At 41.8% G+C, this 13124-nt stretch overlaps 1 protein-coding gene across 1 annotated transcript; it reads left to right on the forward strand.

Annotated features, from left to right (window-relative positions):
• The first annotated feature begins 3685 nt into the window (after positions 1–3685).
• On the forward strand, positions 3686–11588 carry LOC132782589 (nicotinamide N-methyltransferase-like). Its single transcript, XM_060787421.2, has 3 exons — positions 3686–3879; positions 6252–6459; positions 9354–11588. The coding sequence occupies exons 1-3, from the start codon at positions 3723–3725 to the stop codon at positions 9775–9777; spliced, it is 789 nt and encodes a 262-aa protein (XP_060643404.2). The 5' UTR covers positions 3686–3722; the 3' UTR covers positions 9778–11588.
• Positions 11589–13124: the final 1536 nt, after the last annotated feature.

A 13124-nucleotide genomic window follows, 5' to 3' on the forward strand; every position in this document is an offset into this window, starting at 1 on the left:
TCTGTCAAAAATACATCTTCTCTAGGCATTTCCTTGGTCTTCCAATACGACTTATGATATTCTTGGTCCAAAAGGCTTTTCACTTCAATAGGATTTGCTGTTATCCACAGTCCTGCACACAACATACGATGGACAATCCTAACTTTAGTATCCAATGGTAAGCTCACTTCATAGCCAGTTTGGTTTTGCTTGGCCTGTGTTTGCATTTCTGGAGACTGGATGTTGTTGCCATGGCAGTTAAAGTGGAATTTGCTCTCAGTATCAAAGGCAGTTCAAAGTCCCATAGCATGTATCTTTATGTAGGAAAAATTATAAGAATGATCTTAAATCCTACAATGTATCTATATCTATATAATTTAATATCTATATATATAAAATTATATAGATATAGATACACTGTAGGATTTAAGATCATTCTTATATTTATAATTTTTCCTACATAAAGATACATGCTGCACACACATCATATGTTGTGTGCAGGACTGTGGATCATAATAAATTGTGGCAAGTTCTTGGCGGGATGGGCATCCCAAGGTCCAAGTAGCAACAGTCAGAACTGACCATGGAACAACAGACTGGTTCAAGATTGGGAAAGGCGTCCGGCAAGGCTGCATCCTCTCACCCAACCTTTTTAAATTGTATCCAGAACACATCATGCGAGGATGTGCGGGGCTTGAGGAATACAAAGCTGGGGTGAAAATGGCTGGAAGAAACATTCACAACCTCAGATATGCAGATGACACCACTCTGATGGCCGAAAGCGAGGAGGAGCTGAGGAGCCTTCTAATCAAGGTGAAAGAAGAAAGCGCAACAGCCGGGTTGCAGCTAAACATTAAAAAAAACAAGATTATGGCAACAAGAATGATTGACATAGGAAATAGAGGGAAATTGACATGGGAAATAGAGGGAGAAAATGTGGAGGCCGTGACAGACTTTGTATTTCTAGGGGCAAGGATTACTTCAGATGCAGACTGTGGCCAGGACATCAGGAGATGCTTACTTCTTGGGAGGAGAGCAATGTCCAATCTCGATAAAATGGTGAAGAGTAGAGACATCAGACTGGCAACCAAGATCCATTGCCTAGTCAAAGCCATGGTCTTCCCTGTAGTCACCTACGGATGTGAGAGCTGGGAAGGCTGAGCAAAGGAAGAGATATGCCTTTGAACTATGGTGTTGGAGGAAAGTTCTGAGAGTGCCTTGGACTGTGAGAAGATCCAACCAGTCCATCCTCCAGGAAATAAAGCCTGACTGCTCATTGGAGGGAAGGGACTAGAGACAAACTGGAAGTCCTTTGGCCACATCATGAGGAGACAGCAAAGCCTAGAGAAGGGAATGATGCTGGGGAAAGTGGAAGGCAAAAGGAAGAGGGGCCGACCAAGGGCAAGATGGATGGATGGCATCCTTGAAGTGACTGGACTGACCTTGAAGGAGCTGGGGGTGGTGACGGCCGGCGGAGAGCTCTGGTGTGGGCTAGTCCATGAGGTCACGAAGAGTCGGAGACGACTGAACGAATGAACAGCAACAGAAAGATATGACATAGATTAGAAACAAACACTTTCTCATTATTTTATTTTCCAGATCAACAGACTGGGCCACAGCAACGCATGACAGGGGACAGCTAGTATCATTATATTATAATATTATTATAATACATGTAATATAAAATATATAATTACAATATTGGATTATTATTATTAGTAGTATATTAGTAGTAGTATATTGTGTTACATTATAATATTATCAATATTATATGTATATACAATATATTATATTATATTATACTATATACATTATATTATATTATATATTATTTTATATTATTTTATTTTATATTATACTAGCTTGGGGACCCGGCGCTGCCCGGGTTATTTGAGAAAGGAATTGTGTATCAAGGTTGGTCTTTATCAGTTATTTATATGGCTCGCAGTGGTCTCAGGAAGTTAGTGAAGGTACTGCGAATCCCATCATTTGTGGTCCATCCTCCTCCAAATTGCACCAGAATGGAGAGTGGGTCGTGGGGGCTCTGTGTGCCAAGTTTTGTTCTTGATCAATCATTGCATAAGGGTCACAGTGGTCTCAGAAAGTGAGTTTAGGTACTGCAAGTCCCATCATCCATAGTCTGTTCTCCTCCAAACCTCACCAGAATGTTGAGTTGGCCAAGGAGGCTCTCTGTGCCAAGTTTGGTCTTTCTTGGTATTTGGATAAGTGTCGCTGTGGTTTCAGGAAGTGAGAGAAGGTACTGGAAGTCCCATCATCCATCGTCCGTCCTCCTCCAAACAGCATCAGGATGTAGAGTGGGTCATGGGGGCTCTGTGTGCCAAGTTTGGTCTTGATCGGACATTAGATGAGGGTTGCAGCCATCTTGGGAAGGGAGTGGAGGTACTTGAAGTCCCATAATCCATGGTCTGTCCTCCTCGAAAGTGTACCAGGATGTAGATTGGGTCATGGGGACTCTGTGTGCCAAATTTGGTCTTGGTCAGTCATTGGTGAGGGTCTCAGTGGTCTCAGGAAGTGAGTGAAGTGACTGCAAGTCCCATCATCCATTGTCAAATTCTTCCAAACTGCACCAGGATGTAGAGTGGGTCATGCGGGCTTTCTGTGTGAATGGTAATCCTGATCCATCCTTGTTGGCAGTTGTAATGGTCCATCCCTGGCCAAACCACACCAGGACATAAAGTGGATCATGAGAGGTCTATGTGCCAAGTTTGGTCCTGATCAGTCATTGGATGAGGTTAACAGCGGTCTCAGAATGTGAGTGATGGTGCTGCAAGTCCCATCATCCATGATTGCAGTAGGATGTCGAGTGGGTCATGGGGGCTCTGTGTGCCAAGTGTGGTCTGTATTGGTAATTTTCTGACTCAGCCCCCCCTGGCCTTTTCTTTTCCTCTCTTTGTCATCTCGGAATCTTGGAATTGAAGCTGGCCAATCAGAGACCATATGCAAATTTCCTTCTCATGCCTCCGTTTCTATCATGAACTCTTTTCTCCACCAGGGGCTCCTATTGAAGCTGGCCAATTAGAGACCATATGCAAATAGCACCACAGTGGCAGCCAATCAGAACGCTGGCACATACTCCTCCCGTCGCACCGCCACACTTTTGTCCGCCGCATACAAACTTTTACTTTTATTATATGTATAGATTAATTATAATATATACATTATATTATATTATATATTTTTATTTTATATTATATTTTATATTATTTTATTTTATGTTATTTTATGTGATATTAATTATATTATATACATTATATTATATACATTATATTATATTTTTATTTTATATTATATTTTATATTATTTTATTTTATGTTATTTTATTTTATATTAATTATATTATATTATATTATATTATATTATATTATATTATATTATATTAGTAAAATACAGGAGACAAGAAGGAACTGTCTTCTGCCCCCCTCTCTCTCTCTTCACTCTGGCCAGAGAGTTCACCCATTTGCCTGCTAGGCCGCTAGGAATTGTGGGAGTTGAAGTCCAAAACCCTTGGAGGGAGGGCCCAAGTTGGCCCAGGCCTGCGAGAAAGAAAGCCAAGGCGCGACGCATGCGCAAAGTGAGCGGCAGGCAAGAGGCGCCAGTTGTTCCTGAGTGGGCGGAGCGGAAGTGGCGCAAGCGTAATGTAGAGAAGAGGCTCCCCCCCCCGGTGTATCTGCGCATGCGCTGTTCTGGCTTCCTGCTCTGTTGTTGTTTTTTCCAGATCCAAGATGGAGGTCGGCTTCACAGGGAAAGAGGTCTACCAGCAGCACTTCAGCCCCAAAGACTATCTCAGCATGCATTTGCCGTTTGGGAGCGGGAGCGCGCCCGGCTGCGAGGCCCTCTTCTCCTTCGTCCTGGAGAAGCTGCACCAGGCCTTCCTCCTCAGTGAGAGAACCAGTGAATTACTCTGCCCTAGGATCATAATCATTCGCCTGGAGGCCCCTCTGTGGAGAGAAAACCCTGAGCATCAGCACACAAGAGTATTCTTATTATAGGCATACTAGCTGTACCCGCCACGCTTTGCTGTGGCCAACCTTCCCTCTTTCTCTCCTTCTTTCCCTCCTTCCTTCATTCCACCTTTCCTTCCTTCCTGACTTTCCTTCTCTTCTTCCTTCCCTCTCTATCTCTTTCCTTCCTTTCCCCTTTTTATTTCTCTTCTGCTCTTTTCTTCTCTCTTTCCTTCTTTCCTTCCCTTCCTCTTTCTCTACATTTTCCCCTCTTCCTTCGCTCCCTCTTTCGTTCCTCTTTCCCTTTTTTCTTTCTTTCTCTTCTTCCTTCCTCTCTAACTTTCCTTCCTTCTCTCTTTGCTTCCATGCTTCCTTCTCCCTTTCCTTCTTTCTTTCCCTCCCTCTTTCTATTCTATTCTTTCTTTTTTCTTTCTTTCTTTTTTCTCTTCCCCTCCCCTCCTTCTTTCTTCCCTTTTTTCTGTGTTGTCGTTTAGCTTTTCATCATTTAGCATTTGGGGGCTTTTTAAGTCCCTTCTGCCATGTTTTTCAGTGTTTTTATGAGTGAAGGACATACATTGAGTTGTTAGGTATGATAAAACATCAAGACATCCGCACGTCCCCTGGGCAACATCCTTGCAGACAGCCAATTTTCCCTTTGTCCAAATTTGGTGTCAATTCCAGTGGTTTTTGAGTTCTGTTAATCCCACAAACAAACATTACATTTTTATTCATATAGATTAGAATTATATAATAATAGCCCCTGGTGGCACATTGGGTTATATCCCTGTGCTGGCAGGACTGAAGACCGACAGGTCGCAGGTTCGAATCTGGGGAAAGCGTGGATGAGCTCCCTCTATCAGCTCCAGCTCCTCATGCGGGGACATGAGACAAGCCTCCCACAAGGATGATAAAACATCAAAACATCTGGGCGTCCTCTGGGCAACGTCCTTGCAGACGGCTAATTTTCTCACACCAGAAACAACATGAAGTTTCTCAAGTCACTCCTGACACGACAAAAAAATAAAATAATAATTATAATAAGCTTTGAGTCTCCTTTGTGGAGAGAAAATGCTGAGCATCAATACACAGTATAATAATAATAAATTTTGAGTCTCCTTTGTGGAGAGAAAAAGACAGGTATCAATAAACATCATCATCATTAGCTTTGAGTCTCCTTTACAGAGAGAAAATGATGGGTATCAATAAGCATTATTATTATTATTATTATTATTAGCTTTGAGTCTCCTTTGTGGAGAGAAAAAGCTGGGTATCAATAAACTTTATTATTATTATTGTTATATAATTATAATAACCTTTGAGTCTCCTTTGTGAACAGAAAAAGCTGGGTATCAATAAACATTATCATTATTATTTATAATTATAATAATTAGCTTTAAATCTCCTTTGTGGAGAGAAAAAGCCAGGTATCAATAAGCATTATTATTATTATTTATAATTATAATAATTAGCTTTGTGTCTCCTTTGTAGAGAAAAAAAGCCAGGTATCAATTAGAATTATTATTATTTATAATTATAATAATTAGCTTTGTGTCTCCTTTGTAGAGAGAAAAAGCCAGGTATCAATAAAAATTATTATTATTATTATTATTATTATTATTATTATTTATAATTACAATAATTAGCTTTGTGTCTCCTTTGTAGAGAGAAAAAGCCAGGCATCAATAAGCATTATTATTATTAATCATATTAATTAGATTTAAGTCTCCTTTGTAGAGAGAAAAAGGCAGGTATCAATAAGCATTATTATTGTTATTATTTATAATTACAATAATTAGCTTTGTGTTTCCTTTGTCGAGAGAAAAAGCTGGGTATCAATAATTACTCATAGAATCCTAGAGTTGGAAGAGGCCTGTTGAGCCAGCCAGTCCAACCGCATTCTGCAAAGAAGCAGGAAAGTCGTATTCAAAGCAACTGGAGAGCTCCTGACTCCAATACATGTCAATAGCCCATAATAATAACAACAACAGCTGGAGGTCTAAAAACTCCAATGCATGTCAATGAGAAAATGATGATAATTTGGGGGGGGGGGGGTCTAAAAAAGGAATGTAGATCAGGGCTTAATCCAGGAGTTATTCCTCCTCTCATTTTGTATAACCTGTTTTTAGGGGGAAGCACAGGCCTCATTTAAGGACCAAGAATAATCCCAGTGTTGCTGAATGTCAAATCAGTTTAATTGAAAGCTTGGTCTGAAAGAAGCTAAACAGTGGGTCACAGATGGGTCAAGGGTCAGAAAAAAATGGGGTGTAAAGATTCAATCCAGGGGAATCTCACAATGTCCATATAACACAGGCAGTATCCAAGGAGACACCCTGATTGATATCGGCAGCGGTCCCTCCATCTACCAGCTCCTCTCCGCCTGTGAGTCCTTCAAGGAGATCATTGCCAGTGATTTCCTTGAGCAAAACCGGGAGGAGATGCAGAAATGGCTGAAGAAGGACCCGGAAGCGTTTGACTGGAGTCCCATCGTGAAATATGTCTGCCAGCTGGAGGGGAACAGGTACGGAGGAGAGCCTTGGCATCTCATGGTTGCCCTTCCATATCCGTTCATTAAGGAAAGGGAAGCTTGGGGCCCTCTTGGCGGGTTTGGATTGCAGTCATCAGCAAGGCTTTAAAGCAGTGTTTCTCAATCTGGGGGTCGGGACCCCCGAGGCGGTCGTGAGGGGGTGTCAGAGGGGTCGCCAAAGACCATCAGAAAGCACAGTATTTTCTGTTGGTCCTGGGGGTTCTGTGTGGGAAGTTTGGCCCAATTTTTTATTTATTTACTTATTTACTTCATTTATATACCACTTTTCTCAGCCCTTGGGCAACTCAATTCTATCGTTGGTGGGGTTTAGAATGCTCTTTGATTGCAGGTGAACTATAAATCCCAGCAAGTACAATTTCCAAATGTCAGGGTCTATTTTCCCCAAACATATTGGGCATATTGAGGATTCGTGCCAAGTTTGGTCCAGATCCATCATTGTTTGAGTCCACAGTGCTCTGGATGTAGGAGAACTATAACTCCAAAACTCAAGTTCAATGCCCACCAATCCCTTCTCGTGTTTTCTGTTGGTCATGGGAGTTCTGTGTTCCAAGTTTGGTTCAATTCCATCGTTGGTGAAGTTCAGAATGCTCTTTGATTGTAGGTGAACTATAAATCCCAGCAACTACAACTTCCAAATGTCAGGGGCTATTTTCCCCAAACATATTAGGCATATTGAGGATTTGTGCCAAGTTTGGTCCAGATCCATTATTGTTTGACTCCATGATGCTGTTTGGATGTAGGTGAACTACAACTCCCAAACTCAAGGTCAATTCCCACCAAACCCTTCCAGTATTTTCTGTTGGTCATGGGAGAACTGCGTGCCAAGTTTGGTTCAATTCCATCGTTGGTGGAATTCAGAATACTCTTTGATTGTAGGTGAACTATAAATCCCAGCAACTACAACTCCCAAATTACAAAATTAATCCTCTCAACCCCACCAGTATTCAAATTTGGGCGTATTAGGTGTTTGTGCCAAATTTGGTCCAGAGAATGAAAATACATGCCAGATATTTACATGACGATTCATAACAGTAGCAAAATGACAGTTATGAAGTAGCAACGAAAATAATGTTATGGTTGGGGGTCACCACCACATGAGGAACTGCATTAAGGGGTCGCGGCATTAGGAAGGTTGAGAAACACTGCTTTAAAGACATCTGCCCTTGGTTTAAAAAATACTTCTCTGTGGACATTAAACATCTGGGCCGTCTGTGGGGAGGGCTTTGATTGTGTCTCCCTTTATGGTTTGGACAAGATGGCCCTTGATTCTAGGATCCTGTGAATTGCAAGAACATTTCTGAATCTGCCTATGTGGCAGCAATGAAGTTACTCTTCTCTTCCTGCATCGCTCTTGAAATATGAATTAGTGATGCATTGAAGAAAGCAATATAATATAATATAACATAACTAACACACACACACACACATATATAGATATAAGGCTTGGGCAATCCATGGTTCTAAATGGTTCTAAAGTACTTACAAAACGAAAGTTCTGGTGATGAAAATTTCAAAACTCTAACAAAACTCTCAAAATTTCATAATAAATGGCAGTTTCTATTTATTTATTTATTTATTTATTATTTGGGGTTCTTTTACCCCGCCCTTCTCACCCCGAAGGGGACTCAGGGCGGCTTACAAAAGCAAGGCACAATTTGATGCCTGCATCATAAAGACAATCAAACACAAAATTACATCAATACACAGTTAACACCAAATATACATTATAACCATAAAATCAATAAAAAACCAAATACAAACCTAGTTTCTCCTCTTACATGGTCAGCGTTCGCTACTCATAGATCTAGTTTTACGTTCCACTTCATCAATCCTGTTGATCTTACTCACCCGGTTGTCTGATTTAATTGCTGGAGTGCCCAAAGGCCTGGTCCCATAACCAAGTCTTCACCCTTCTCCTAAAGGCGAGGAGGGATGATGATGCCCTGATTTCTCCCGGGAGTGAGTTCCACAGGTGAGGGGCCACCACTGAGAAAGCCCTGCTCCTCGTCCCCACCAGCCTCACTTGAGACAGTGGTGGGGTCGATAGCAGGGCCTCCCCAGATGATCTCAAACTCCGAGGTCGGACGTAGAGTTAGATACGTTCGGACAGATACACTGGACCGGAACCGTACAGGGTTTTGTAGGTCAAACCCAGCACCTTGAATTGTGCTCGGAACTGAATCGGCAGCCAGTGGAGCTGGCACAGCAGGGGGGTGGTATGCTCCCTGTATTTCGCTCCGGTAAGCAATCTGGCTGCTGCTCGCTGGACTAGTTGAAGTTTCCGAACAGTCTTCAAGGGCAACCCCACGTAGAGCGCATTGCAGTAGTCTATTCGGGATGTAACAAGAGCATGGACCATCGTGGCCAGGTCATACTTCCCGAGGTACGGGCGCAACTGGTGCACAAAATTGGTTCTGTCATAAAAATCACCAAGAATGAAATAATTACATTTTGAAAGTTTTGTTAGAGTTCTGAAATTTTCACCACCAGAACTTTAGTTTTGTAAGTACTTTAGAACTATTTAGAACCATGGATTGCCCAAGCCTAATAATAATATATAATAATATAATATAATACTAATAATAATAACGATATGATGTTATAAGTATATATTTTATATTACATGTAATACTACTAATATTACAATATAATGGTATAGTACAATATAGTAATATACTGATATTGTACTATGCTAATAATATAATATATTGTATATATATATATATCTTGTAAGCCGCTCTGAGTCCCTTTCGGGGTGAGAAGGGTGGCATAGAAATGTAAACAAATAAACAAAGCCACTTTCAATGTAATGCATGGCTTTCCAGCTTTGGAAAAGAAGTGTTTCCCAATGATGGCCTTCCTTGCAGGGAGAAGTGGGTGGAAAAGGAAGAGAAGCTCCGGAGGACCGTCAAGCAAGTCCTGAAATGCGACGTGACTTTGGCCAACCCTTTCCATCCTTTGGTGGTCCCTCCGGCCGACTGTGTCCTCTCCACTCTCTGCCTGGAAGCGGCCTGCCAAGACCTTCCCACGTACCGTTCTGCCGTGAGGAACGTGGGCTCCTTGGTCAAACCCGGGGGCCACCTCGTCTTTGCGGTGGTCACTGAGGAGACCTTCTACATGGTTGGCCCACACCGCTTCTCCTGCCTTTACTTGACCAAAGACAGGGTCGAAGAGGCCGTGAAAGAGGCCGGGTTTTGCATTCGTTGGTTTGAAATGGTCGAGGCGCATTTGCCGCCAGAGATCACCGATGTTCACCACGTGGCCGTTCTAGTGGCCCAGAAACAGTGTTAGGGGCTAGCGGAGGATACAATAGCCAAGGAGATGCCCATAGCCACAATGCTGAGGGACTTGGGCTGCTTATTGTGACAGAATACAGACAAAGATAGAATCCTAGAGTTGGAAGAGACCTCCTGGGCCATCCAGTCCAACCCCATTCTGCCAAGAAGCAGGAATATTGCATTCAAAGCACCCCTGACAGATGGCCATCCAGTCTCTGTTTAAAAGCTTCCAAAGAAGGAGCCTTCACCACACTCCGGGGCAGAGAGTTCCACTGCTGAACAGCTCTCACAGTCAGGAAGTTCTTCCTCATGTGTTTCATTTCAGTGAGAATACATTCCCTTTTGGAAACTACTTAACCAAATAGTTTAAACCTCCTTCTCTTGGGGGTTTGAAGCAGGAGGCTGAGTGGCTATCTGTTGGGAAGACTTGGATTGTGTCTTCCTTTATGGCAGAAGGGCTGGACTGGATGGCCCTTGGGGTATCCTCCAGTTTTATAATAATTGTGCGAAGGATAATAAGCAGAAGCTGGATGGCCATCTGTCAGGGATGCTTTGATTGTGTCTTCCTTTATGTCAGAAGGGCTGGACTGGATGGCCCTTGAGGTATCCTCTAGTTTTATAATAATTCTGTGAAGGATAATAAGCAGAGTCTGGATGGCCGTCTGTCAGGGGTGCTTTGATTGTGTCTTCCTTTATGTCAGAAGGACTAGACTGGATGGCGCTTGGGGTCTCTTCTATTTCTTTGATTTTTATGCTAATTCTTGGGGGAGGCTTTGAAGCAGAGGCTGAATGGACGTCTGCTGGGAGTGCTTGGATTGTGTCTTCCTGCATGGCAGGGGGTTGCTATAGTGGGCTCTCTCTGTGTCTGAATAAAGTCTGAATATGTAACTGTTGCCAAAATTCCCAGGCTCTGCTGGCTAAAGTCTGAATATGTAACTGTTGCCAAAATTCCCAGGCTCTGCTGGCTAAAGTCTGAATATGTAATTGTGGTCAAAATTCCCAGGCTCTGCTAGCTAAAGTCTGAATATGTAACTGTTGCCAAAATTCCCAGGCTCTGCTAGCTAAAGTCTGAATATGTAATTGTGGCCAAAATTCCCAGGCTCTGCTAGCTAAAGTCTGAATATGTAACTGTTGCCAAAATTCACAGGCTCTGTTGGCTAAAGTCTGAATATGTAACTGTTGCCAAAATTCCCAGGCTCTGCTAGCTAAAGTCTGAATATGTAAGTGTTGCCAAAATTCCCAGGCTCTGCTAGCTGAAGTCTGAATATGTAACTGTTGCCAAAATTTCCAGGCTCTGCTAGCTTCTTGGGCACGAATCAGCTTCGTGCTTTGCATTTTGAGTTAACACACTTCCAACTGATTTTTTTTGACATGCTCCAACACTCTGGAGGTCTTTGGGTGGCCATCTGTTGGGAAAGCTTAGAGTGTGTCTTCCTGCCCAAAAGAAGGGGGTTGGACTAGATGGCCCTTGGGAGTCCCTCCCCAATCGAGTTTTCTAACAACCAACAATTGTGGTTGGTTTTTCCTGAAATGTCTAAGAATCTGAATATATTGTGTGAATGATATCAAAATGAATGGTGCAGCATTTCCTGCTGCAGGATCAAGTGCCTTTTTCCCAAACATCACACAATAGGATTGATGGATTTGATCTGAATTTTTAATCATGTTTGTGTTGAATTCTGTATGTATATTTGTACATTTTTAAATTGGATACCAATGCTTTTATGTCAAGTCGCTTTCGGGAGATGAAATGGAGTATAAATAAATATAATAACAATAATGGGAAGATTTATAATTTGATTAAACATAAAATATATACTTTTTCATGTGTGTGCATCTATGTGCTTTCATGCCTCCTGTTGACTTATGGGGAAACCATTTCAGTGGGTTTTCTTCGGCAAAGGAGCAGCATTAGTTAGTGGTCTCCCATCCAAGTACTAACTAGGGCTGTTCCTGCTTAGCTTCTTTTTTAAAAAACAATAATTTTGATATATCCTTTCTCCATGTCCAGAGTGCATTTGCCCATTCTGTGGTTTTGATGCACACCCAGGACTGCTTCTGTAGAGGAGAATTTGCACTCTGCACATGCTCAGAGGTTGCCACTGCAGCCAAATCCAACCCTGGGAAATGTATAAGGGAAGTGATGGCTACATACAATCCCTAGCCTCAGGTGTGAGCAGACAGTATGATAATTTTGATATATCCTTTCTCCATGTCTGGAGTGCATTGGCCCACTCTGTGTTTCTGATGCACACCCTGAACTGCTTCTTCAAGGGAGAGGTTGCACTCTGCACATGCTCAGAGGTTGCAGCCAAATCCCAAAGGAGTTCAGTGAAGGAGTGCTATTGGTGGAAATAATATAATGAGATATATATATACATACACACACACACATACACACACATACATATACATATATATATAATACTAATAATATATCACAATTATATATTTTATATTACATGTAATATTACTATATTGTACTATACCAAATTTAGTAATATATAATACTGATATTGCACTATGCTAATAATATATTGTATGTATATATATCTTGTAAGCCGCTCTGAGTCCCCTTTGGGGTGAGAAGGGCGGCATAGAAATGTCGTAAATAAATAAACGAATAAATAAATCTATATAAATAAAAATGTAATGTTTGTTTGTGGCATTAACATAACTCAAAAACCGCTGGACGAGTTGACCCCAAATTTGGATGCAAGACAGCTATCAGGCCAGTAAGTGACCATCAAACACTGCAAACACGGCGGAAGGGACTCAAAAGGCCAAAAAATTTAAAAATGCATTACAACACACGCACAAAACCCCACATATAGACAAACACACACAAAACACATATACACAGACTGGGCCACAGCAATGCATGACAGGGGACAGCAAATAGATAGATAGACAGATAGATAGGAAGGAAGATAGACAGATAGACAGATAGACAGATAGACAGATAGACAGATAGACAGATAGATAGATAGATAGATAGATAGATAGATAGATAGATAGATAGGAAGGAAGGAAGGAAGGAAGGAAGATAGATAGATAGATAGATAGATAGATAGATAGACAGACAGACAGACAGACAGACAGACAGACAGACAGACAGACAGGAAGGAAGGAAGGAAGGAAGGAAGGAAGGAAGATAGACAGATGATAGATAGGAAGATAGATAGATAGACAGATAGATGATAGATAGATAGACAGATAGATGATTGATTGATAGATAGATAGATAGATAGAGATAGACAGACAGACAGACAGACAGACAGGGTGGCCATAGATAGACCTCCAGCTCCAGTCAAAGGGTGCAACTCCCCGATGCGGCCACTAGAGGGCGGCGGAGGACCG

The sequence above is a fragment of the Anolis sagrei genome, chromosome 7 (genome assembly GCF_037176765.1).
Source record: "Anolis sagrei isolate rAnoSag1 chromosome 7, rAnoSag1.mat, whole genome shotgun sequence".
Taxonomy (NCBI): domain Eukaryota; kingdom Metazoa; phylum Chordata; class Lepidosauria; order Squamata; family Dactyloidae; genus Anolis; species Anolis sagrei.

What these genes read in the sequence shown, in the direction of transcription:
- LOC132782589 (XM_060787421.2), top strand. Translation starts at nt 3,723, where the DNA reads ATGGAGGTCGGCTTCACAGGGAAAGAGGTCTACCAGCAGCACTTCAGC. An exon ending in GCACCAGGCCTTCCTCCTCA is followed by an intron (nt 3,880 to 6,251) that starts GTGAGAGAACCA and finishes CATATAACACAG; the next exon opens with GCAGTATCCAAGGAGACACC. An exon ending in TGCCAGCTGGAGGGGAACAG is followed by an intron (nt 6,460 to 9,353) that starts GTACGGAGGAGA and finishes CCTTCCTTGCAG; the next exon opens with GGAGAAGTGGGTGGAAAAGG.